Source organism: Phaseolus vulgaris, chromosome 7, assembly GCF_000499845.2.
Source record: "Phaseolus vulgaris cultivar G19833 chromosome 7, P. vulgaris v2.0, whole genome shotgun sequence".
Taxonomy (NCBI): domain Eukaryota; kingdom Viridiplantae; phylum Streptophyta; class Magnoliopsida; order Fabales; family Fabaceae; genus Phaseolus; species Phaseolus vulgaris.
In genome coordinates, this window is record NC_023753.2 from 16,317,604 (window position 1) to 16,344,922 (window position 27,319).

The 27,319-nt window shown below is 50.3% G+C and overlaps 3 protein-coding genes across 3 annotated transcripts; all 3 read right to left on the bottom strand.

The window, feature by feature from the left end:
• Positions 1-19,091: 19,091 nt before the first annotated feature.
• On the bottom strand, positions 19,092-19,508 carry LOC137829137 (uncharacterized). The gene has a single exon (XM_068635931.1). The coding sequence runs from the start codon at positions 19,506-19,508 to the stop codon at positions 19,092-19,094; it is 417 nt and encodes a 138-aa protein (XP_068492032.1).
• Positions 19,509-20,452: 944 nt separating this feature from the next.
• LOC137829138 (uncharacterized) lies at positions 20,453-21,175 on the bottom strand. Its single transcript, XM_068635932.1, has one exon. The coding sequence runs from the start codon at positions 21,173-21,175 to the stop codon at positions 20,453-20,455; it is 723 nt and encodes a 240-aa protein (XP_068492033.1).
• A 794-nt stretch (positions 21,176-21,969) lies between these two features.
• Positions 21,970-22,914, bottom strand: LOC137829139 (uncharacterized). The gene has a single exon (XM_068635933.1). It carries the CDS (start codon positions 22,912-22,914, stop codon positions 21,970-21,972), a length of 945 nt encoding a protein of 314 aa, XP_068492034.1.
• Positions 22,915-27,319: the final 4,405 nt, after the last annotated feature.

The following is a 27,319-nucleotide window of genomic DNA, read 5'->3' on the forward strand; positions in this document are numbered from 1 at the left end:
GCCATCATCCAGGGGCGATCACCGCCTAAGGCGCCCGCCCAACGAAAGAAACTGGTCCTTAAGAGGCCAAAGCGGAAAGCCCCCCAAGTCGTCCAAGAGGATGAGGAAGAGGACGACGAGGTCACTGAGGATGGCCTCGTTACAAAGAGGACAAGGGTGGCACCACCCTCTCTACCTGCCCCACCCCCCCTTCCAGCTTCAACACCACCGTCAACACCTGCCCCTCCTCCCTCGTCGCCAACGCCACGAGCTCCTTCACCACCAGTCCAAGCGGTTCCCTTGGCCACTGCGCCACCTGCAACTGAGGCCCAAGAGCCAAACTTCTTAGAGGACCCCCCGAGCGCCTCCACTCCGCATATATCAGCAGGAGGGGGCCCTCCTTCCAACACCTCAGCTGCAGGAGTCGTTCCAGTCGGGGATGAGGCCGCTCACACCTCTCCAATCCTAATCACCGAGTCCCCGATTGCGTCGCCGCGCCAAGAAGCAAACACCGAAAATATTGCTAAGGAAGGCGGCGACGAGAACCCTCAACAAGCCCCCCTGGCGCCTCTCCAAGCTGCAAATCTTTCCCTCGAGGTGACGAGGATGTGGGAACCTCTGACTGCTAAGCTCAAAACCATTGCAGAGGATATCCCATCAATCATAACGAGAGCTGTGGAGAGCTCCACCAGGCGGCTACAGGATGACATCTACAACCTCAAGACCGAGAACAGCACAATGAAGGTCGAGGTGGAGAAGGTGTCATTCAGCCTAACGCTCGCGGAAATGGAACATTCTCGAGTGGAGGATGCCCTAAACACCGAGCTTAGGCTTGCGCGCAAGGAAGCTGTCGACCTTCGCCGCAAAGTCCACGAACTTGCCCAAGAAAAAGTCGAGCTTGAAAGCAGAATCGTGCCTCTGCGTACCAAGGCGAGCAACCTGGAGGCTCAAATTCAAGCCAATGCCGACAAGGTACTGAGGCTGGAGCAAAGGTCGATCGACCGCGAGAAGCTACTTGGGCAAGTAGAGAAAGCAAGAGACGACGCCATGGCCGATCTCACCGAGGCAAACAAAGAAAAGGTGAAGATGGCTGCCGAGTTGGCTCAAGCTCAAACAGGATCTAAGAAGGTAGCTGACGACCTTCTTCAAGCTCAAGAGACCAACAAACAACTCCAAAAACAGGTCGAAGAGCTGGAGCAGCAGAACAAGGAGCTTAAGCAGCAGGTTGAAGGATTTCAAAAGCAAATTGAAGAACTTAAGCTAAGCTCTGCTCAGATTCTGGTTGCCGGGTTTGATGCCGCTCGAGAACAGTTTGCATGCCTCTTCCCTGATCTTGACCTTAGCATGGTGTCGTTAGACAACGAAGTAGTAGATGGGAAGGTCGTTCCCGCCGAAGGCTCAACCAACTCTACCCCATCTGCCTCTTTATGAATTCATTTGTATTTATCTTGTAAAAATTCTTGCACATGTATTTTGAACAGCTACTTATTTCAATAGCGAAATTTGGATATGTCTTCTGACTTCTCTTGAGCGCTTTACCTTCTTTGTATGCCTAACTTTGCTGCGTTTAACTTAGCGATTTTGCAAACATGACCTTTGGCGTAACTGCTTCGAGCCAATTCAAACTTAAGCAATAATCGCTTTAAACAACTCGTACCCCTGAGGCACTAACCTGATCGTAAGAAAAGTTCCGAGCAATGAATTGTGGTTCAATCATTGGTTCAAACAACATCCCACTTGACCCGCTTTATCAAACAAGTCTTTCAATCTTCTCGCCGTGTTTGAACTTTCGCGATCACCTAGACCTCTTGGCAACACCAGCTTTCCTTAGCCTCAGGCTTTGGCAGTCATCTCTTTATCTGAGGCAGAAATGCCCTTTGGGACCTTCCTTTACCTCTCCTGAACCTCAGAGCTAAAGACTGGCTGGCTAGGCGTTCTCTTCGAACCTGCCTTAGCCACCTTTCAAGCTTCTTCCACCCTCTCCGCCATACCTGAACTCGTTCAAGACGAGAAGGATTTTATCTTGCCTATACTCGCGCACAGGCGAGAAGGTCTTTTAACTCGCCTGAACTCGCTCATCGGCGAGAAGGACTTTAAACGGCCTTAACTCGCTCGACGGCGAGAAGGACTTTGTCAGGTGCCTCAACTTGCCCAGGGTGTACATCTCCTTCCCCCTGGATGCACTGAGGACCTTTTCTTTCTCACGCCTGCACTCGCTCGACGGCGAGGAGGTCTTTGATGGGCCTTAGTTCGCATAACGGCGATAAGGACTTTATCCGGTGCCTCAACTTGCCCAGGGCGTACATCTCCTCCCCCCTGGATGCACTGAGGACCTTTCTCGCCTGCGCCCGCACAACGGCGGGGAGGTCTTTAACTTGCCTCTACGTTGCCCCGGGAGTTACATCTTCTCGCTCCCAGAAACACGGAGGAATTTTTCTCTTTCTCGCCTGCACTCGCTCAACGGCGAGGAGGTCTTTAACTTGCCTCTACGTTACCCCGGGAGTTACATCTTCTCGCTCCCAGAAACACGGAGGACCTTTTCTCTTTCTCGCCTGCACTCGCTCAACGGCGAGGAGGTCTTTAACTTGCCTCAAAACGCGCGAGGGCGTTGAGGTCTTCCATCTGGTGCCTCCGATCACCGAGAAACGATGAGGACTTTAAAAACATAACTGGTGCCTCTAATCGCCGAAAAACGATGAGGACTTTAAAACTTTAGAAAACATGCGACATATCTCTTCGTGCCTCAAATCATGTACGAATGACAAGGTCTTTCTTCGAAACTTTTTGGAAATAACACACATGCGATCTGAAAACACCTTATACTTCGAAAACTCTTCTTTTATTGGGTGGCCTCATTAAAAACCCTCCTTAGGGAAAAAAGAGTGCCCCCTTAAAACTGTTTTAACAGAGACATCGCAATGTAATATTTGTGTTTGTCTTTACTTACAAATCTCTTAGCTATAGTACAACTTCAGGTGTGTGGCGTTCCAGGTACGAGGGATCGCCCCCCCTTCCAACGTCTCCAAGCGATAGGCTCCGTTCCCGAGTGCCTCGGTTATTCTGAACGGTCCAGTCCACTTAGGTGATAGCTTGTTCTCCATCTCGTACTGGTGGGCCTTTCTCATCACCAGATTGCCTTCTCTAAACTGCCTTGGCATCACCTTTGAGTTGTACCTTCGCTCGACCCTTCTCTTCACCGCCTCAGCCTTCAGCCTTGCCTCCTCCCTGACTTCGTCCAGCAGATCCAGGTTCAGTCTTCTCTCTTCATTCGAGTCTTCCTCTACAAAGTTCTGGAATCTCGACGAGCTCTCCTGAATCTCGACTGGAATCATGGCATCACACCCATAGACCAAGCTGAACGGGGTCTCATGGGTTCCTGACTGCTCGGTGGTGTGGTACGCCCAAACTATTCGGGGTACCTCCTCAGCCCAACTCCCCTTGGCTTTCTCGAGCCTCCTCTTCAAACCTCTCAGCAACACCCGGTTAGCTGATTCCACCTGGCCATTAGTTTGAGGGTGCTCGACGGATGCAAACACTTGCTGAATTCCGACCCCTTCGCAAAGCTTCTTCAACAGGTGGCTCGCAAACTGAGTCCCATTATCTGATACCAGGCGCTTAGGCACTCCAAACCGGCACACAATATTCTTCCATACGAAGCCTTCGATCTTGTGCGCGGTGATCTGGGCCACTGGTTCTGCTTCAATCCACTTGGTGAAATACTCAATCGCCACCACCAAGTACTTCATCTGCCTGATCGCCAGTGGAAAAGGTCCCAGGATGTCGATTCCCCAAGTATGAAACGGCCAAGGGCTATAGATCGACTTCAACTCCTCGGGAGGCGCCTTGTGCCAATCGGCGTGCTGCTGGCATTGTTTGCAGCACTGGGCGTACTTCTTGCAATCTTCTCTCATGGATGGCCAATAGTAGCCTGCACGGAGAGTCCTCGCGGCCAGAGCTCGACCCCCGACGTGACTTCCACATATTCCTTCGTGGAGCTCTGCCATAACCCTCGTGCACTTCTCGCCGTGTATACATTCCAGGAGTGGGTGAGTGAATCCGAACCTGTACAGATCACCGTCAATCAATGTATACTTGCTGGAATTTTTCTTTACCTTCCTAGCTTCTGCTGGATCCAGCGGGAGGAGACCATCTGCCAAGCACTGCTTATACTGTGTTATCCAAGTGTCTGGCTCGTGGGTGGCGCAGACCTGCATCACGTCCACCTTCTCTCCTCGACATGCTCTAATTCTTGGCGATCTTAGGGTTTCTTGCGTCAAAGACTTATGGCTTCTCGCTGCTCTCTCCGTTGACCTGCTTATCTGAAGGACCAGGTGATCTGCTACAAATGCCCTCGGCGTCTTCAAAGTTTCTTGAATCACTGTCCTCTGCCTACCCCCCTTGCCCGAACTGGCGAGCTTAGCAAGCAAGTCAGCTCGGGCATTCTGTTCCCGGGGCACATGCACCACTTCAAAAGAGGCAAAGGAACTCTTCAATTCCTGCACATATGCCAAGTAAGCCGCCATTTGTGGATCTTTAGCCTGGAACTCGCCTGTTACTTGCCCTGTGACTAGCAGCGAGTCGCTCTTAGCCATCAGCACTCTGGCTCCCATTTCTTTAGCCAGCAGAATCCCGGCGATCAGCGCCTCATACTCTGCTTGATTGTTGCTAGCTTTGAAGGCGAATCTCAACGATTGTTCGATCAGCACGCCGTTGGGTCCTTCCAATATGACTCCAGCACCGCTACCCTGCTGGTTTGACGATCCGTCCACCGAGAGTACCCAACGGAAATCATCTCCTTCAACCCGCGTTGCCTCTGAAGAGAGCTCGACTACAAAATCTGCAAAGATTTGCCCCTTGATCGGGCCTCGAGGCTCATATTTAATGTCAAACTCTGACAACTCGACTGCCCACTTCACCATTCTTCCTGCAACGTCAGGTTTCTTCAAGACCTTCTGGATGGGCAGGTCAGTCATCACCAGTATTGTGAAACTGTGGAAATAGTGGCGCAACCTCCTCGCCGAAAACACCACAGCCAATGCAGCCTTCTCTAGGGCCTGATATCTCGTTTCTGGGCCCTGCAACACTTTACTCACGAAATAAATAGGTTTCTGAGCCTGATCCTGGTCCTGGGCGAGCACAGCACTCACCGCCCTCTCAGTCACAGCGAAATACAACCTGAGAGGGATTCCCGCCAGTGGTTTGCACAAAACCGGCGGGCTCGCCAAATATTCCTTCAGCCTGACGAAAGCTTCCTCGCACTCTTTCGTCCAAGCGAACTTGTTATTGCGCCGCAGACACTGGAAATAGGGATGTCCCTTTTCTCCGCTTGCTGACACGAAGCGGGATAGGGCCGCCATCCGACCCGTCAGCTGCTGGACTTCTTTCACTGTAGTCGGGCTTCTCATCGCCAAGATGGCGGCGCACTTGTCCGGGTTGGCCTCTATCCCTCTTTCAGTCAAGAGAAAACCCAAAAATTTTCCAGCCTCCACGCCGAAAATGCATTTCTCCGGGTTGAGCTTCAACTTGAACTTGGCGATCGTCGTGAACAATTCTTCCAAGTCTGCAACGTGCTTGCTTTTCTCCTGCGAGGTCACGACCATGTCATCGACGTAAGCTTGCACGTTCCTTCCCAGCATTGGTGCAAGTACTCGATCCATCAGCCTCTGGTATGTGGCCCCCGCGTTCTTCAGCCCGAACGGCATCACCTTATAGCAGTAGCACGACCTCTCCGTCATGAAGGCTGTTTTTTCTTCATCCATAGGATGCATCTTGATCTGATTGTAGCCCGAGAAGGCGTCCAGGAAACTCAGCAGCTTGCACCCTGCAGCACTATCAACCAGGGCATCAATGCTTGGTAAAGGATACGAATCCTTTGGGCAAGCCTTATGCAGGTCGGTGAAATCGACGCACATGCGCCATTTCCCGTTGCTCTTCTTTACCAGCACGACATTTGCCAGCCACTCAGGGTACTGGACTTCCCTGATGTGGCCTGCAGCGAGGAGTTTCTGGGTCTCATCCTTGATCGCCTGCCTCCTTTCTTCATTAAATTTCCTCCTTCTTTGTCGCACCGGTCTCACCATGTCGTCCATCGCCAGATGATGGCACAAGAAGTCGGGATCGATCCCGGGCATGTCCGAAGCAGACCAGGCAAACGCGTCCAGATGCCGTTCAATCACCTTGGCGATCTGGTCCTGGAGATCGACCTCCAGAGATCTTCCGAGCTTGAAAACTTTCCCCCCGATCTCCTTCTCGAGCCACTGCTCGACAGGCTTGGGCCTTGATTCTCTGGCGATCACCGCCTTGGTGATTCCCAGCTCCCTGGCTTCCTCCGGTCGATTCCGCGCCTCTTCTTCCTCCGGGCCAGCATTCCTCTCCCCCAGCTCAGCATCTACCATCTCTACGTCCCTTCCGGCGGCCTCCTCCATTATCGGCGGTCTGGGCTTCACACCGGGAGGTGGGGTGGTTGTGACATAGCTCACTGATCTTTTATTTTTCAGGCTATTTTCATAGCACTTTTTCGCTTCCTTCTGATCAGACTTTATCGTGATTACCACCCCTTCCATGGACGGCAGCTTCACCTTCATGTGCCGAGTCGATGGAATTGCGCCTATCCTGTTAAGGGTGGGCCTTCCCAGCAGGATGTTATATGCTGAAGGGGCGTTTACGATGAGGTACTTGATTTTCTCCGTCCTCGACCCGGCCTCATCGGTAAACGTGGTTCTCAGCTCAATGTACCCCCTGACTTCCACCTGGTCGCCAGCGAACCCATACAAGCACCCTCCATAGGGCCTCAGCTGGTCAAGGGGCAACTCTAGCTGCGTGAAAGTCGGCCAGAACATCACGTCTGCCGAACTTCCTTGGTCCACCAGAACTCGGTGAACCTTCCTCCCCGCCGTGATCAACGAAATAACAATGGGATCGTTGTCATGAGGCACAACGTCCCGAAGATCCTGCTTGGTGAACGTAATGTCCACTTCGGGCGAGTGATCTTCAAACATGTCCACCGACATCACCGATCGCGCGTACTTTTTCCTCTGCGATGCGGTGCATCCACCACCTGAGAAACCCCCTGCAATGGTGTGGATCTCCCCATGGATAGGCATCTCGTGTTGCTGGGCTTCTCCCCCTGCCGGCTGGGAACTCGACGCTCCTCCGGTCCTTCTGTCCAGCAGATAGTCGTTTAGGAACCCGCTCTTAACCAGATCGTCGAGCTGGTACCCTAAAGACAAACACGAGTCGAGGTTGTGGCCAAAGCACTGGTGAAACTCGCACCAGACATCCGGCTTCGACCCTAGCACCTTGTCGCCCACCTTCTCGGGCGCCTTCAATCTAGCAGATATGTTAGGGATAGCGATCAGGTCCGCTAGTCCCATAACGAATTTGTGCTTAGGCGGGCGGTTGTATTCCCGGCGTGCTGGTTGTTGGCGTGCTGGCGGTTGGCGCGCTTGGCTTCTTCCCTTGTTTCTCCTATCGTAAGGATAGCGAGTCCTTTGATCCTTTCTGGCCGCCGCTGCCGTTTCCAGCACCCTCTGTGGCTGGATCCTGGTCGGGGCGCGTGGCCTGACGGGAGCCACACTGCCTCTCTTCTCGGCGACCTCACTCTCGTCGGCGATGTGAGCCACCGCAAGTCGCCTGACCTCAGCGAACGTCGCTGGATGAGCCCTGATCAAGGCTTCGCAGAATGGCCCTGGCTGCACGCCCTTCTTGAAGGCATAAACCAGCATTTCTTCATCCTTGGCCGGCGATCTGACCATCTGTGCTCCGAAGCGATTGAGGTAGTCTCTGAGGGACTCCCCCTGGTACTGCCTTATATCAAACAGATCATAGGACATCCTGGGCGGTGCCTTGTTCACAATATACTGCTCGACGAAGATTTTCGAGAATTGCTGAAAATTAGTTATGTGGCCATTAGGCAGGCTCACAAACCACTCCATCGCCGTTCCCTGGAGCGTGCTCACGAACATCTTACAATAGACAGCATCCGACCCCCCCGACAGCATCATCTGTGTGTGGAACGTGGTCAGATGAGCCTCTGGATCTTCCACGCCAGTAAAAACAGCTTTAACCGGGACCACGCTCGTGGGAATTGGCGTGTCGGTAATCGCCTGAATGAAAGGCATTGGGAAAACACGAGGCGGCGTTGACGGTGCCACCTCCTCAGCGGAAGAACGAACCTGCTGCTCCTGAAGAGCTCGACGTAGCTCCTCAGCTACCTTGCTGAGCTCCTCGTTTCTGGCGCGAGAGGCGACCAGGTCTTCATGTATCCTGGCCTGCTCGACGCGCGAGGCTTCTACAGTAGCCTGCAATGAGCGCATCATTTCTGCCATCTGCGCCATGGTCATGGCGGTGTCGCCTTCAGCTGCGACGGGAGCCACGGGACTGGAACGATTGCTCCTCATCTTTCTCATCAACTTCAGCGAACCACAGAAATACAGCAAATAACACTTCAACCATGAACGAATCAGCGACCGAACGGAGAAGATTCAAGAAACCGCGTAAGAACCTCAAGAACACCGCAAACCTTCGAAGAAAACCGCTGCTTCACCAAAACCACCGTTTCCCCTCGAACCAAACAACCACTCGAAAGAACTCGAATCCACCGATCGAAAAACCAAACGAACGGTTTAAAACACAAACTTCACCGAACGAAACTCAAAGAAACCAAGAACGACGGTTGCACCAGCACACAACCGCGCAGAAAACCTCGGAAACCTCCACGAACTCACGCTGTGGATGGGAGCACGTTTTACACGGCCCCACGGTGGGTGCCTGATGATCCTGCCTGTTGACCGGAGCGCTGGAGAATGCCTCGTCAAAGGATCGACGTGCGCGCCGCTTCTTACTTCCGTTCCTCCTCTGGATCTATCTCAAGAACCTGCAAAGAAACGATACGGCGCCCCTGCGGCCGATCGCACTCCGACGCTCAAGTCAGTGACGGTATCACCAAATACTAAGAACTGGAACCGTGCAAATCTCTCTCACAAACAGCTCTGTCACTCGCAAGCGTAAAGTGTATGAACTGAACGTGCGTACCTTAGAAAATCTGTTAGGAACTCTTATATACCTGGTGGTTTTCTCTCTCCTGGCAGTTACAGGCTTGGACACGTGGCCTGCATCTAACCGTACACGTGCCATCATCTGGAGGCTCACTGACTTGGCACTGCTTCTACTCTCATTTTGGCTAAGTTACCTATGCATGGTACTGCCCAGTGCATAGCTAACTCAGGAGTGCGATCTCTACTGGAACTGGCGAGGTAGGGCCTTCATACACCTTTCCTGTGGTCTCGCCGGCCGCCTTCATAATCTGCTTCTCCTTTAACTTCGGCGATGTATTTGTTCTGGCGATCTCCGACTGTCTGGTCGCCTGAGTCTGTATCTGGCGACTTCGTCCTCAACCTGGCGATCGCCTATTCTGGTAAGCTAGAGATCGGAACACGCCAACTTAACTATGGGCGACTACACGTGCCTCCTGACTTCCTTCTCAACTGTCAACCTGGCGCCTTGTCAACACGCCTACACTGCAACAGGATGCCACGTCATCGCATCCGACCATCAGGGCGGTACACTCCTCATGCACCTTCAAGGCACCCACACTTCCTAGGAAGGCCTTGTTCCACTCTCCTCCACTAAGCTTCCGCAACCATCATCATCAAAATCAAAGAAGAGCTCATAGGAATGCCATCACCAAGCTTATCTACCACTCTTGTACTAGCCACATTAGTAAAACTACCCCCATCCACTATTAAAGAACAAATGTTGTTTTGAATGAGACATGTTGTATGAAAAATATTTTCTCTTTGACTTTCATCAAAGGGTTGTAAAACTTGACCAAGAAGACGTCTCACAACCAGCAAATCTCCTTCAAGTGGACTTTCGCTCTCATGCTCACTTGATGGCCTAGAAGGTGAAGAATGCTTAGGTGAATCTGAATCATGCTCACTAACTACAATGCCATTATGCACATACATATTCCTTTTAGAAGGACAATTAGAAGCAATGTGACCATAACCCAAAAATTTAAAGCATTTCTTACTAGACGATTTGATTGGAGATTTAGGAGTAGAAGTGGAAGGCTTAGACTCCTTAGGTTTGAAAGAAGAATCCTTAGAAGGAAGTTTTGAAAAAGACTTTTTATTTTTCCAAGTGTTGTTGTAGTAACCATTATTGGGAGAGTTTTTAAAAGCATTTCTCTTAGCAATTTGGGATTCAACCTTCATTGCAAGGTGAACCAAAGATCCCAAAGATGAATACTCTTGAAGTTCAACAACATCTTGAATATCCCTTCTTAGGCCACTCACAAACCTAGGTATCATAGCTTCCTCACTCTCTTTCAAATTGACTTTAAGTAAAAGTGTTTCTAACTCCTTAAAATAAGCATCCACACTTAGCGTGCCTTGTTGAAACCGTTGGAGCTTCAACATGAGGTCTTTCCTAAAGTGCGGTGGCACGAATCTAAAGTGCATACACTCTATCAAATCCTTCCAAGAGACCACGGGAGGTCTCTTGTTATAGCAAATATCCGTTACAATACTATGCCACCATTTCAAGGTATAATCTACAAATTCTAAGGCGGCTATTTTCACCTTTTGGTCCTCCTCAACCTCATAGGCTTTAAAAACTTGTTCACATTTAGCCTCCCACTCTAAATACAAATTAGGATCACTATCACCACTAAAGCTAGGTACTTTTACAAAAGGAACTTGAGGCTTTGTTTCTTGGTGATGTCTTTGTTCACGGTGGTGGCTTCCTCCATTGGAATGATGACGATGCCTCTTTCTTCTATACTCCTCTCCATGGCCGTGAGCATTTGAAGAGTCTTTGGAAGAAGGCCGAGGAGAAGTTTGTCTACCATGAATGTAATGTGAAGATCTTTCTTGCTTTAATTCAACCTTTGCCATTTGTTCTTCTAATCTTTGCAACGCCTCATCTTTGAGGGCAAGAGCTCTCTTTGCCTCTTTTAACTCATTAAGAACATAGCCTTATGAGTAGAATGTGGTTTTGAAGATTCAGCACTTGAATATGTATCCATTAGAAAAGGAAAACAACAAACACAAGAGCAACCAATGGTAAGAAAAACAAGGTTAGCAAAGAACAAATATAAGAATATGCCGAAAGGTAAGAAAATCACTCAAGTCACTCCAAGAAAGAATACTTCCCTTAACCAATCTGCTCTTAAGGCCTTAGTAACCTCAAATGAAAGATGTCAAAGCAAAAGTACTCAATCTCAAAGCCAAAGCACCACAAAACTTAAAGAACAATAAAAGACAAACAAGAAAAGGTGTAAACAAGAAAGGCTATACCAAAAGGAATACAAGAGATATGACAAACACAAAGAATAGTGAATAAAAGACAAGCAAGAAAATAAGGTACTCAATGAAAAGGATGGCACACCAAAGAAACTTAGAGAAAAGCACTAGAATAGATGAAGAAAAAAAAAACAGAACTACTGGAAAAATATTTTTGTGCAAACTGTGCCTGACTTCACAGATTTATCTGGAATTGTATAAAGCAAACTGGATTATGAAATTGTAACCACAGAAAGTTCAAGATCTTGTCTCAACAATGGCACTGGAATAACACAAAAAGAGTAAGCCAATTAATTGCGATAAATTTTGCAAAATCACTGCCCGATTACCTTATTTTTTTTTGGCAGAATTACACACTGAACGTATTTCATTTATCATTTTTTTGTACTTAGAATTTTGATGTACTTCTTTTTTCTACTTTTTTGTAACACCATGAAGAACTCAAATCCAGAATTTCAGAAATTTCCAGTAAGCAAATAAATTGCAATAAATCGAAACAGTCAGCACGTTTTCAAGAAAACAAAAGAACCCTAACAAAACATGCTAGGAATCAAATGAACCGAACAAATGTAAGTAAAGATGCAAATGAACCGATTACAAAGACTAGAAAGGCCTAAGACATGTTTTAGAGTTTATTTGGGAATGGAAATGGAGGAATAAGATGGAAAGGAGAAGAGAACTTATGTGGTTGGAGTCCTTGGAGAGGAACATGCCACTTGAAGGATGCAAAGCTTCAAGATGAGTGTAGATGCCGCCACTTGAGGTTCCAAGATTGCTCTCAAGATAAGACTAGAATGAGAGAAGACACAAGTCTCTCAATCACTCACCAATTTGGGAGAATTTATGTACTCAAAATATCAAATCAGTATTAGAAAGACTCAAGCCCTCCTTGTATAGGAGAAGGACCGGTCATGAATGTACAAGAAGCTTACAAAAGAAGCTAACTAAGGTTACCTTGCAACTCTTCCACTTCTAGCGCCTAAAATGGAGGAGGAAGGGATACCTTTCTAGATTCTTCTAAAGCTAATCTTTAAAGATGCTTTACACAAGAGGTATCTTTAGGTTTCCCTCTTAGCACCTTCCTAAACACTATCCTAAGCATTTTTAAAGTTTATACAAAAGATACTACAAAAAGAGAAAACATTTGACCACTACTTCCTAATTCTTTAAATTTGCTCCTTGTAATCCTTTGAGGTTAAAAGGATGATGAGCTAATAATCCTCTAAGCATCTTCATCCTCGGCTTCTTTCTCTTCTTGATCTTGATCTCCATCAAGGGTGTACTGCCTCCCAGCGAAAGAAGTACGCACGAGGGGTGATGGCAGAAGAGGTACTACAGACGAACCTGATCCCCGACGTCGACCTTACCTTCATGAAAGCTGACCTCCAAGATGTCATACCTCACGATAATGATCCAGTGGTAATTTCGCTGGTCATAGCCGGGAGGAGGGTGTGTCATGTCCTTGTAGATCAAGGAAGTTCAGCCGATGTTATGTTCCTGACAACCTTCAACCGGTTACAGCTGTCCACGGACCAATTAAAGCCTTACACCGGATGTTTGTATGGTTTTGCAGGGGACGAGGTGGAGGTTCGCGGGCACATCGAATTGAGGACCATCGGCTTATAACATACTGTTGGGGAGACCGGCCTTGAACAGGCTGGGAGCAGTTCCCTCCATGAGGCACATGAGGATGAAATTGCCTTCCCTCGAGGGGGCAGTGATCACCATCAAGTCTGACCAAAGGTAGGCTAATAAGTGCTACGAGAACAGCCTCAAGACGAAGAGAGGGGTGTTTTCTGTCACAACTAGACCACCAAGGGAAGACAGAGTGACCCGTGAAGAGATCATCCGAGAAAACCGATCCGAGCCCGCTGGGGGTGTGGTGGAGAAGGAGATCGGAGGAAAGATTTCAAACTTGGGCAGTCTTTGTGTAAGGAGTCACAAGATCAAGTCGTCGGGGTCATAGCGCGACACCTTGACGCCTTTGCATGGACCGCCGCCGACATGCCCGGTATTGACCCTGATTTCTTGTGTCATCGCCTTACTATGGACCCCAGCGTCCGACCTGTCCGCCAGAGATGGTGAAAGTTTAACGGAGAAAAGCATCAGGTCATACGTTGAAGGAGTACCTGGCAAGCCCTCCGGTGTTGTGCAAGCCAGAGTTAGGTACCCCACTCTATTTATACTTCACAGTTATGAAAGAGCGATCAGTTCAGTCCTATTACAGGAGCAAGACTAGGTACAAAGGCCAATCTATTTCGTCAGCAAGGCAATGCAGGGGCCGGAGGTGAGATACCAGGCCTTAGAGAAAGCAACCTTAACGGTGGTATTCTCAGCAAGAAGACTCCGCCACTACTTCCAAAGCTACACCGTGATAGTGATGACGGACCTTCCAATCCGCAAGGTTTTGCAAAAACTGGATGTGGCGGGAAGGATGGTGCGATGGGAGGTGGAACTGTCTGAATTCGACATACACTACGAACCTAGAGGCCCCATCAAGGACCATATCTATGCCGACTTCGTAGTGGAACTCTCCTCGGCAGCCACACACCAGGAAGGGGCAAATTTCAGGTGGGTACCCTCTGTAGATGGTTCCTCAAACCAACAAGGTAGTAGAGCAGATGTTATTGTTCCTGCCAAAAAATCGAGCACCTTCGTGCGTATCTTCTAACGGTGGAACGCGGATCTTCGAGTCTACTCCTCCTCCCGTGAAGATTTCCTGCAACACAGAGACAAATGGCGTGCTCGCGGCCGTTTGCACTCTGACGCTCAAGTCAGTAAACGAGACAGAAAACATCGTGCACCAACGTATCAGAACAAGGCAACAACCGTGCTCTGGAGGTGCGTAACTGAATTCTCTCCTATTCTCTCTCAAGTTGACAAGGGCGTATAGTTTGCCAAATGACAGAGTATCTGGAAAACGTACCTTACGTTGTTTCTCTTTGTGCCTTATATACCTTTGCTGGTGCTTCTGCCATGTGGCGTCCCTGACTTAAGCTTACTAACGAGCGCACCCCACGACACTGTATTGCAGACCTAGGAGTATCCCAGCGCGTGTGGTAGACTTGTTGGAGTGCTGGCGTGCCCAGGGGTGACTGCATGGAAGCCAACGGATGCACCCGTCTCGGAGTCACTTCCCCTAGGAGTCCCCTGAGTTGCCCACGTACCCTGCTTGTAGACGCCCTTCTCGGCGTGGCCCCTTACAGGTCGTATCTGCTCCAGAGGGCATCAGCGGTGGTGCGTTTTGCCGCTGTTCCTACACCTCATGCGCGGGTAAGCCGTGGATAGGGATCCCTCTTTTCTGGTACTAAGGGTGTGGCTTTAAATCCACCTTTCTCAACTATGTTTACTTCCTGACATACCGAGGCCCGAGGCCTCCTGGCCCCTACCATGCCTCACTCCCTATCGGGGGGTGACTTCGTCCAGGCCAAAGCACGCTCTCAGGACAACGGGTTACGCCTTAAAAGTAGGCAACGCCTAAACCTGCTGACGCCCAAAGCTGGCGACGCCCAAAGCTGGTGACACCTAAAGCGGTCAACATATTGACTTTCCCTCTTGGAGCCCCTGGTGGGTCCTACCACATGTTGACTTTGGTCAACGCCCGAAGACGGGTCGGTACACAAGCCCCCAGTCTTGAGTTGATAACTTGTTTTTAGTGAAAAGACTAAGGCCTTGCCCTTCCGTCTATGTGGCATTCTGTTGATGGGACGTTCCTGTGCTTGTGACGTGACAATTTAAGTGGCGCATTAATCTCTCGACACATGGCCCAATCCTGCGGCTGAGACTAAGTGTCGCTAGCGCTTCTCAATGTTTACGTTATACCTTTGAAAATCGCGCGCTCTGAGCACTGTTCCATCATTCACACCCAATCTTTCACTGTTCGTCTTCCTCCTCAAGCCCTTGCGATTTCTTCCTCACAAAGCTCACACCTTTCTTCGATCAACCATCAAAGGTATGATTCTCAACCATTGTTTGCCCTTTAATCTCATTATTCTGTACTGATAAACTGCCTGGGACTGTTTAAATTCTTGCATTTGCGCCCTTCCTCTCTTTCCTTCGTTTCCCCTGTTTTCTGATCTTCTCGCGGGGGTAGGGGTTTCTGGGTTTTCCTCCCATTTCGACACCATGGCCCTTTGCTGACTAAGCCTTTAATCTTCTTTCTGCTTCAACATTCTTTGCTGCACCATGGCACGTACCAAAACCACCGCCAACCCTCCACCTCTCAGCGTCAACTACAAATCTCAATACCCTTGGGCCTTTGATGAATTGTTGGCTGAGACCTCGGCCTTAACCTCCATATCTGATTGGCGGGCCCATGTAGGCGAACCAGATGTTTACAAACTCAGCGCCTTCGCCAAAAGTAACGACGTGTACATATCCATTCGTCCTTGCACACCGGGTGAGCCCGTTTGTGTGGACAACCGGTCAAAAAATGGGTAGACTTTCTTCTTCTTCTACCAGACCGTGTTCAAACGCATAGGTCTGCGTCTGCCTTTCTCCGGGTTCGAGAGATAGCTCCTTACTGAAATAAACGTCGCCCCTTCTCAGCTACACCCCAATAGCTGGGCCTTCATCAAAGCGTTTGGAATCCTCTGTGGATACTTTGGCCAACCCCTCTCTGTAGACATATTCCTTCATTTCTTCGATGTCAAGAAATAAGGGAAAAGCCTCTATGTCAGCTTCAACGGCATCGCCGGGAGGATCCTTCTATCCTTGTTCCAACAGTCCTATAAGCGATGGAGGGGTAAGTTCTTCAGAGTGTGCTGTACTGATCACGACCGCACAACACTGGATGGCTTCCCCTTATACTGGGTGAAGAAACTGAAGCTGACCAAACCCAAGACCATGGACGAACTACCCTCAACAGATCAAGAGGTGTGCTTGATTTTGGCCAGCGTGGGGGTCTTAGATACTGCTGAGTTGATAGCACGTGAGTACGACTCTGCAGCCCTCACTCAATACCTTAGTATGGGAACTACTCCTCACTCATCTTCTTTGATACTTGCTTCCGCTAGTGTTTACCTTTATTCATATGTGAATTGTCTGTTTGCTTTAAGTTTCCATAGTGTATCTGATTATGCTTCATGCTTTGACTTATCCTGTGCCTAACCTCTGCTTTGTTTGCTTCCTTGGTGCAGATTCAAAAATGGATACGAACAAAAGACTGAGGCTCGCCAAGGCTTTGGCAGCCGGAGACAAAACCACATCCAAAGGAGTTGACGCCTCCACACAACCAGCCCCTGAGCCTACTCCTCCAACCTCTCCAACATCTCACTCTCAAACCCTCCCAACAACAACACCTACCCAAGACCTTCCTTCCCCACATGCCACCTACACTCCTAGCTCTCCACCTCCCATCGCGGTCGTGCCCCTCACCATGGTCGAAACTGCAACCACACCAGCCCCCCTAGACAAAGGCAAAGGGGTGGTGGTGATTCCTTTTGAGGATGATGAAGACACCGAGGATGGGCAAGTCTTCAAGAGGAGGAGGACCAACAAGGTCATCACCTCCCACTCTTCCTCCAACCACGGTGCTGAGTCCCTAAGGGAGCACCCTCCAAGTGCCACTTCACCGCCCCATCAACTAGCTTTGGGGGGTGGGGTTGAGTCTGCGCCCACGCCTAATCCTGTGCCGGCCCCAAAGCTTCCCCAACCTGTCCAAGGCTTTATAAGAGGCTTTATGCACCAGGCGACGCCGGAAGGCCTGACTGACACGACCATGGAAGAAGGTGTTGCCTACTACATTGGGGAATACTTTTCTAACGCCCGCTCTTGGCGGGAACAAGCTGCGGAAAAAACCAGCCACTGCCTGACTCTTGAAAAGGAGCTGGCCTTGCTGAAGGAGAAAACTCGGGCCCAAGAGCATCGTTGGTTCCACCAAGAGGTTTCCTACAAAGAAACCTTGAAGGAGGCTCAACAAGCAAAGGATGCTTCCAACTAAAGACTCCACGAGGCTGGTCAGTCCTATGCTGAACTTCTGGGGTAGACTGTGCCTCTTCATGTGGAGATTGCTGAGCTTAAAGATGCTTCCGAAGCCTCCAAGATCAAAATGAAGACCCTTGAGGACCGCTGTGTCACTCGAGAGGTAAAACTGGGCGAGGTGGAGGCAACGCTCAATGCCAAGACTGAAGCCTTCGACCTGCTGCAAGCTGATTTTTCCAAACTGCAGGCAGAGAATGACGAAGATGTGGTAGCCGAAGAGAAAGAGATGGCCTCCCAAGCCAAGCCCTTTGAGAAGGTGGAGAAGGAGCTGGTTGACGACGCCGCGGGCGCTTTTGCTGAGGGGTTCGCAGAGGCCTTAGCCCAAATGGCATGCGCATATCCAGGGATTGACACCTCCAGCTGCGGCCCTCTCAACCACATCGTCGAGGGAAAAATCGTTCCCTTAGTTATTCTTGAGGATTAGCCTCCCTTTTTAACTTTGTACCTTCATAGTTACCTATTACTGTGTACTGCCACACTCAATATAATCGATCATTTCATCTTCATATCTTTACTTATGCTTTTCTTCTTTTACTACTTGGTAAACGTGTCTGTACTTTATCTTCGTGTCGACCATTGTTTCCACTTGCTGTTTCAAAGGTGTATCTGCTACTTTACCTTACTTACTTCGATCTTGTTTACTTACTTTGCGAACTATAGGCAGCACGTGCCTTTCTTTCTCGTATTCTCAACCAAGGCGAAGTGCATACCTTTTTCTTGTCCCCCGAACCCCTTCTACTTTCTAACTCGTGGGATTTTCTTAACCTTTGATCTTTACTTGACCTTCGTGGCCCTGAGGCATCTGCATCCGAAGGTGTTTCTGGCCTTGACGTCGCTCAAAGGCGAAGAAGGGCTTATCTTGGCCGAAGCCTACTTACTCGTACTGGGTGGCCACACTCGAGGAGAGACCTGCTGAACGCAAGGTCGTTTCGTCCTCAGTGTGTCTAGACACTTGGGACAAAGTTGTGCTTTGGTGCCCACGCCCGAGGAGAGGCCTGCTAAAAGTAGCGCCGTATCGTCCCCGGTGTGTCTAAACACCAAGGCAACTAGTCCTTATCTCTGCGCGCTTGGTGCCCACACCCGAGGAGAGGCCTGCTGGGAAGCAGTGTCGTATCGTCCCCGGTGTGTCTAAACACCAAGGCAATCAGCGTACTTGGTGCCCACGCCCGAGGAGAGACCTGCCGAAAGGCAAAGCCGTTTCGTCCCCGGTGTGTCTAAACACCAAGATGACCAGGGACTTGGTGAAGGTTTCCCGAAGGATGGCACGACTTCTATCTGGCGTGTATCTGCACCAAGGCCCCTGGTTCTCCACTGCTCCGTACTTTCTCTCTTGTTTGATGCCCACGCTCGAAGGAGGCGCCCCCCGCCACTTCCTTTCGAGATGTCTAAACATCAGACAACCGGGACTTAGTCGTTCTTACTTGGGGAGGGGGCGTCCCGAAGGAATCCATTAACCCCTGACCAGGGATAAGACGCCCAGATTTTAACTATATTGTGCGTACCTTTCGACCTCGACACCCACGCCTGGGGAGTGCGCTCCCGCCACTCCCTTTGGGGTGTCTAAACGTCAGCCGTGGTTTGTGCGCTCGGGGTCCACGCCCAGAGGAGATATCCGCGTCCCTCCTGCTGGGGTTGCTAAACACCACGGTGGCGGGTTCGTTTCTTAATGAACTGCGCCCTTTCTCTTTAACATTTCTTTACATTGCAAACAAGGAAAAATCAGGACAATGTATGCTTAAACTGATCTTTACTTGGGTGACCTCATTAAAAATCCCCCGAGAGGGAAAAAGAGTGTCCCCTTAAACTGTGCACTACATAAAGTTTTTAGCTAAAGTAAAACTTCAAATTAGCCGCGTTCCAGGTGCGTGGAATGGGGCCTCCCTGCAGAGTTTCAAGCCTGTACGACCCGTTCCCCTTAGCCTCGGTTACTCTTAAGGGCCCAGTCCACTTGGGAGACAACTTGTTTTCTAACTCATACGGATGAGCCTTGCGCATGATGAGGTCCGCCACCTGGAACTGACGAGGCCGCACCTTGGAGCTGTACTGGTGCTCCACCCTTCTCTTTACTGCCTCAGCCTTTATTCTTGCCTCTTCCCTGGCCTCGTCCAACAGGTCTAAATTCACCCTCCTCTCCTCGTTGGACTCCTCTGCCACAAAGTTCTGGAAACGTGGCGAGCTCTCGTGAATCTCCACCGGGATCATCGCATCTGATCCGTACACGAGGCTGAACGACGTCTCCATCGTGGAGGTCTGGGGCGTGGTGTGATAAGCCTAGACTCCTTTGAACTTCTCAAGCCTCCTCTTCAATCCTCTCAACAAGATTCTATTTGTGGACTCCACCTGTCCATTCGTGTGGGGGTGTTCGACTGATGCGAACACTTGTTTGATGCCTACCTCTGCACACAACTTCCCCAATTGTTGGCTTGCAAACTGAGTACCGTTATCTGAGACCAGACCGCCTTGGCACGCCGAAACGACACACAATGTTTTTCCAAACAAAGTCTTGTACCTTATGTGCAGTGATTTGTGCCACCGGTTCTGCTTCTATCCACTTTGTGAAGTACTCAATAGCTACTATCAAGTACTTCATCTGCCTTATCGCCAATGGAAAAGGCCCTAGAATGTCAATTCCCCAAGTATGGAAAGGCCATGGGCTATAAATTGACCTCAGTTCTTCTGGTGGCGCCTTGTGCCAATCGGCGTGTTGCTGGCACTGCTTGGACCACTGGGCGTACCCTACACAATCTTCCCTTACGGTTGGCCAATAGAAACCTACACGTACCACCTTGGATGCTAACAATCTTCCCCCCACGTGGCTTTCACAAATCTCTTTGTGTAGCTCAGCCATTATCCTTGTGCACTCATCTCCACTTACACACGTCAAGATTGGGTGTGTAAACCCATGCCTGAATAACATCCCATCCACCAGGGTATACCTTGCGGAATTCCTTTTCACCTTCTTGCCCTCTTCTGGCTCTGCTGGGAGGATCCCATGTGCTAGGTAGCGTCTGTAGGGGGTCATCCACGTGTCCCCTTCTTCCGGGGCGCACACTTGCATGAAGTCCCCTTCTGTGGGCGAGGTCAAATAGACACTTACGCTAGGGGCTCTCGCCGTCTCCTGAGTCAAAGACCGATGACTCTCCGGCTTTGCCTTGAATGCACTGACCTGGAGGACATCCACTCTGTTATCTGCTACAAACTTTCGCGGCGCCTTGACGGTCTCTTGGATAACCGTCCTCTGCCTTCCCCCCTTGCCTGAGCTGGCCACCTTGGCGAGATTTTTGCTCTCTCGGGACGTGCACCAACTTGAACGCCGCCAACACCCCCTTTAGCACTTGGACGTACCTCAAATACGCAGCCACATGTCGGTTCTTTGCTTGATATTCCCCTGTCACATGCCCCGTGGCCAGCAGCGAGTCACTCTTCGCCAAGAGGCTTCGCGCGCCCATCTCTTTGGCTAAAAGCATTCCTGCGATCAGGGCTTCGTACTTTGCCTGATTCTTGATTGCCTTGAAGGCGAACCGCAGGGCTTGCTCAATCAACACCCCGTTGGGCCCCTCAAAGACTATCCCGACGCCGCTTCCTTGCTGATTCGAGGATCCATCCACTGATAACGACCACTGGGAATCAGGCTCCACCTCCTGTTGGGCGCCTCCTGGTGAGAGCTCTGCGACGAAGTCTGCATAGATCTGTCCTTTGATGCATCCCCTGGGCTCGTATACTATATCAAACTCTGAAAGCTCCACTGCCCAGCGAACCATCCTTCCAGCAACATCTAGCTTCTGCAACACCTTCTGGATGGGGAGATCCGTCATCACCACCACCGTAAAACTATGGAAATAGTGGCGGAGCCTCCTGGTAGAGAATACTACTGCCAGGGCCGCTTTCTCCAAAGATTGATACCTCATCTCCGGGCCCTGCAAGGCCTTGCTAACGAAGTATATAGGCATCTGCACCTGATCCTGCTCTTAAACCAGCACAAAGCTGATGGCCCACTCCGTCACTGCGAAATACAAACGGAGGGGCACGCCTGTCTGTGGCTTGCATAACACAGGAGGCGTCGCCAAGTACTCCTTCAGCTTGAGGAAAACTGTCTCACACTCCTCTGTCCACACAAAGTGGTTGTTCCTCTTCAGGCACTGGAAATATGGGTGGCCCTTATCTCCATCAGCAGATACGAACCTTGAAAGGGCCGCCATGCACCCCGTCAGCTGCTGCACTTCTTTTACTGAGGCTGAGCTCCTCATGGCGATGATTGCTGCACACTTATCGGGGTTCGCCTCTATTCCCCGCTCAGTGAGCATGAATCCGAGGAACATACCCGCCTCGACCCCAAAGACGCACTTCTCAGGGTTCAGCTTGAGGCGGTACTTGGCTATGGTGGTAAACAGCTCTTCCAGATCAGTTGTGTGTCGCTCCCTCTCAAGTGAGGTCACCACCATATCGTCAACATAAGCTTGCACATTCCTACCCAACATGGTCACAAGGACCTTATCCAACAGCCTTTGGTAGGTGGCGCCCGCGTTTTTCAGCCCAAACGGCATCACCTTATAGCAGTAACAACATGTCTCGGTCATGATTGTCGTTTTGGTTTCGTCACGGGGATGCATCTTGATCTGATTGTACCCTGAAAAAGCATCCAAGAAACTCAGCATTTTTCACCCCAAAGAACTATCTACCTGACGAGTCCTTAGGGCATGCCTTATTCAGGTCCATGCGTCTCTTCTTGGCCCGAACGTTTCGTCACCGCGAAGACGCCCCTCTTTGTTTTTAAACTATTCTCATAGCACTTCCGGGCCTCCTCCTGGTCTGACTTAATCACGATCACCCGACCACTAAAATCTGGAAACTTCATCTTCATGTGGCGCATGGAGGCCACTGCCCTTAGCCTATTCAGCGCAGGCCTTCCCAACAAGATGTTGTAGGCTGAATTGGCGCTTACCACCAAGTACCTGATTCTCTCGGTGCGAGATGCGGTGTCATCTGTGAACATCGTTCTCAGCTCCAGGTACCCCCGCACCTCGACCTGATCCCCAGCGAAACCATATAGGCACCCTGTATACGACCTCAACAGATCAGGGGACAACTGCAACTTATTGAATGTGGATAGGAACATCACATCCGCGGAGCTCCCTTGATCCACCAGCACTCTGTGCACTTTCCTACCCGTAGTCACAACTGAAATCACTACGGGGTCGTTGTCGTGGGGGACGACGTCGTGAAGGTCAGCCCTCGTAAAGGCGAGGTCAACGTCCACCGGGTCGTCCACCGCCACTTGCACAACCACGGACGTCACAGAGCGTGCATACCTCTTACATTGTGACGCTGTGCACCCCCCACATGAGAATCCACCAGAGATGGTGTGGATCTCCCCATGAATGGGTATCTCATGAGCCTGATCTTCTTCAGGTACTGCTAGGGTCGTGGTCTTAGAGGACCCGGCCAGATAATCCTTCAGAAACCCACTTTTCACCAACTCATCCAACTGATGGCCCAGTGCCAAGCAGTTGTTGATGTGATGTCCGAACGCCTGGTGGAACTCACACCATGCGTCCTTGTGAGGCCCCAGCACTTTATCAGTCTTTACGGGGGCCCTCAGCCTATCTGCTATGTTAGGCACGACAATCAAGTCTTTCAGCTCCACCATGAAATCGTGCCTCGCCAGCCTATTCCCCTCTGCACGCTTCCTCGTCTAGGGCTTCCTCGCCTCGTAGGGGCGCTTCCTATCCTGACCTCTCTTCCCAGTCGTGGCCTCGTTCACCCTGGCAGGCTGTGCACGCGACTGCGCTTTTGGTGGTGCTGGTGAAACACTCGCACGCTTCTCACACACCTCTCCTTCCGTGGCGATGTGCTCGACTGCGCAACGCCTAATCTCTGCAAAGGTTCGGGGGCGGTTTCTAATGATTAATTCCAGAAAGGTCCAGGGCATATCCCCTTCCTGAATGCGTACACAATCATGGGCTCTTCTGTGGTGCCAACCTTTACCACCTGCGCCCCGAAGCGATTGATATACTCTTTCAACGTCTCTCCTTGATACTGCTTCACATCAAAGTGATCGTACGACACCGGCGGGGGAGCCCGGTTCGCGATGTACTGGTCCCTATACAGTTGCGAAAGATGCGCAAAGGAAGTTTAACAGCCATCTGGAAGGCTGATAAACCGGTCCATGGCCATCCCTATCAACGTGCTCACGAAGAGCTTGCACCTCACGGCGTCGGAGCCGCCAACCAGCATCATCTGCGTGTGAAACGTAGTGAGGTGTGCCTCAGGATCTTCCATCCCCGTGAACGTCACCTTAGGACCTACGAAAGTGTGAAAAATTACCGCCTCCACGATGGACTGCGAAAACGGCATGGGGAACTCCCTAAGTGGCATGAAACACTCACCGTCCTCTGCTTCACGACCCCCCAGGTGATTGCGCAACCCATGGCGCAACTCCTTGTTCACACGACATAACTCTTCATTCCTTGCTTTCGACGCCGCAAGATCCACCTGTATGCGCTCCTGCTCAGCCTTTGATGCCGCCATTGCCTCTTGCAGGCCTTGCATCATCACCATGACCTGTTGCATGGTCATGTCATCACTCTCAGCGCGCATCGAGCTCTGCCTTGTTGTCCTCATTCTTCGCAACTTCTTGAAGAACTTTGAACTGCCACTGCGTTTCTTGGAAAATCCTTCGGTGAAAACCGAGCGAAAATGAGAACAATCAGTGTAAACTGAGGGAAACGGGAAGACAAACGGTAGAACTGAACGAAATAACGAACGGACGGTGAAACTGAAAGAAAACTCCAAGATGAACGGTGTTTCTTGCAAGGTTCTTGAGAAACCTCTACAGAACTCGCTACTAAACCTCCAGGAACTTGCAGGGGGACAAATGTTTTAGATCTGGCCCCACGGTGGGCGCCAAATGTTCCTGCCAAAAACTCGAGCACCTTTGCGCGTATCTTCTAACGGTGGAACGTGGATCTTCGAGTCTACTCCTCCTCCTGTGAAGATTTCCTGCAACACAGAGACAAATGGCGCGCTCCTGGCCATTTGCACTCTGACGCTCAAGTCAGTAAACGGGCAGAAAACACTGTGCACCTCCGTATCAGAACAAGGCAACAACCGTGCTCTGGAGGTGCGTAACTGAATTCTCTCCTATTCTCTCTCAAGGTGACAAGTGCGTACAGTTTTCCAAATGACAGAGTATCTGGAATACGTACCTTACGCTGTTTTTCTTTGTGCCTTATTGATCCTGCCGACAACTCGAGCGTGGAGGAATCGCTTCGTAGCACTCTCTGCCCCGTCTACGCGACTGTGTTATCTGCAAAATCACCCTCAGAACCTTCTCTAGGATCTCCAAACGCGACCTGCAAAACACACAGACGGCGTCTCTAACGGTCGTTTGCACTCCGACGATTAAGTTAGATCACAAAACCACCAATGAGAAAAACTAGTAGTGTGTGTGAAAACTCTTGCTCTCTCCTTTTTTTCTCTCCCCTGAATCTCACCCTGATTCTCTTTTATGCCTCTCTCCGTATCTGGGCCTAACAGAATTCTGTTATGCCCCTCTGGCATGTGTCAGAACCCTGTTATGCTTTTTTGAGACAACGTACCTCCAGAATCAGTAGAGTGTGAGTGTCTGTGCGTGTTTGCGCGTCTCCGCGCTTGTCTGTACCTTTAGCGGTACGGAGTGCACCTTTATCTGGACCGCGCCCTTCTCAGATGATGACACGTGGAGGCATGCGACTCACATCTAACCATACACGTGTCACTACTTGAAGGGCTCTAGCGCTTCTCTTTGTGCGCTAAGTTATTCCCTTGCGGAGTAACTTAGCATATTTCTTCCATCTGGGTAAATCGCATACTCTCAGGAGAACGCCAGGTGTGGCTGGTCTAGGCACACTCACCAAGCGTTGCTCTCTGCGTAGACGGCTTACCCTTCACGGTGTCACGCACGTAATGGGTTGAGGGAATCACCAATCACTGACCGGTTTACTAGCTCCTTCAGGCCACTCTCATGCACGATTCCCTGAGATGTGCTCATGCGAGGTCCATGCGTAACGCTCTCGCTGGGAACCTCAGTCCCAGTTTAACTGCGTGTAACACGAGACCCGATGACCATGCACCCGATGACTGATCAGTGCTCTATTGCTTCTCGCGTTCTGCCCCAGGCGTTCATCTGGGAACTGGTCTGTTGGTGGCCACTTGGTTACTGACCACCGATCACCGTTCTGGGTGATCTGTCCCCTGACTTCTCTGCCGCCTGATCTGTCGGTGGTCACTTGTTTACTGACAACCGATCACGTTCACCCTGATCTATCTGTCACCTGGTCCACGTGTCACCCTGCGAGTGGTCCACGTGGTTATCTTCTGCTGACGTCATCGACTACCGATGACCGACCGGATCACTTATATACCTTTGCTGGTGCTTCTGCCACGTGGCTTCCCTGACTTAAGCTTACTAACGGGCGCACCCCACGACGCTGTATTCCAGACCAAGGAGTATCCCAGCGCGTGTGGTAGCCTTGTTGGAGTGCTGGTGCGCCCAGGGGTGACTGCATGGGAGCCAACGGATGCACCCGTCTCAGAGTCACTACCCTTGGGAGTCCCCTGAGTTGCCCACGTACCCTGCATGTAGACGCCCCTCTGGGGCGTGGCTCCTTACAGGTCGTATCTGCTCTAGAGGGCATCAGCGATGGTGCGTTCTGCCGCTGTTCCTACACCTCATGCGCGGGTAAGCCGTGGATAGGGATCCCTCTTTTCTGGTACTAAGGGTGTGGCTTTAAATCCACCTTTCTCAACTATGTTTACTTCCTGACATACCGAGGCCCGAGGCCTCCTGGACCCTGCCGTGCCGCCCCCTCCACAGTCGCTCCTACTTGTGTGATATGATTCCAATAGCAAGGTAAGCAAGGACTTATGTGGTTGAAGTTCTTGGTTGATGAACACGCCACTTGAAGTGTGAAAGCTCCATGATAAGTGTGAATTGTCGCCACTTGAGGGAACCAAGGCTCTCAATATGAGACTAGGAAGAGGAGAAGGCAAGTTCTCACTACACTCAATCACCAATTTGGGAGAGTTTTGATACTACAAATTCCAATTCTGAATTTAGAAGGACCCAAGCCCTCCTTTTATAGGAGCAAGGGTCGGTCATGAGCTTTACAAAGCTTGTACCACAAGCTACCCAAGAGTCTCCTAAGCTAACGCCTATAGTGACTTATTATGAAGAGTCACCTTCTATAAAATTCTAAACTAAAGCCTAAAGATGCTTTACAAAAAGAGGTTTCTTTAGGTTTCCCTCTGAGCACCTACCTAAACACTATTCTATATTATTTACAAATTTATACAAAAGAAACTATAAAGAGAGACATTAATTGAAGCCTATTCTTGAAAGCGTGTAGACTTCTTTGGCTTCTGGCTTGGTCCTCTCTTTATTTTATGTCTTCTTTGAATTTTGAGAAGACTAGAAGGAAGAACTTCAAATGTGTGGGTGAATAACCTCTTCCTTCATTAATAAAGGCCTCTCCTATGTGATCTCCATCACTGTGGGTATCGGGGGGTGACTTCGTCCAGGCCAAAGCACGCTCTCAGGACAACGGGTTACTCCTTAAGAGTAGGCGACGCCCAAAGCTGGCGACGCCCATTCCTAGCGACGCCCAAAGCTGGCGATGCCCATACCTAGCGACGCCTAAACCTGGCGACACCCAAAGCGATCAACATATTGACTTTCCCTCTTGGAGCCCCTGGTGGGTCCTACCACATGTTGACTTTGGTCAACGCCCGAAGAAGGGTCGGTATAGTTATCTTGGACGGACCAGATGGGTTGTTGATCGAGCAGGCCCTACGGTTCGCTTTCAAGGCTAGCAACAACCAGGCAGAGTATGAGGCCCTGATCACGGGAGTGCTGTTGGCTAAGGAGATGGGAGCAAAGGGGTTGTTAGCAAAGAGTGATTCGTTGTTAGTTACAGGCCAGGTCACGGGGGAATACCAAGCTAAAGACCCTCAGATAGCCGCATACCTAGAATATGTCCAGGTCCTGAAGGATTCGTTCGAAGTGTTCGAGTTAG

Coding starts and splice junctions, on each gene's coding strand:
- LOC137829137 (XM_068635931.1), bottom strand. CDS start 19,508: ATGGAGACGTCGTTCAGCCTCGTGTACGGATCAGATGCGATGATCCCG.
- LOC137829138 (XM_068635932.1), bottom strand. CDS start 21,175: ATGAGGTATCAATCTTTGGAGAAAGCGGCCCTGGCAGTAGTATTCTCT.
- LOC137829139 (XM_068635933.1), bottom strand. CDS start 22,914: ATGGTGGAGCTGAAAGACTTGATTGTCGTGCCTAACATAGCAGATAGG.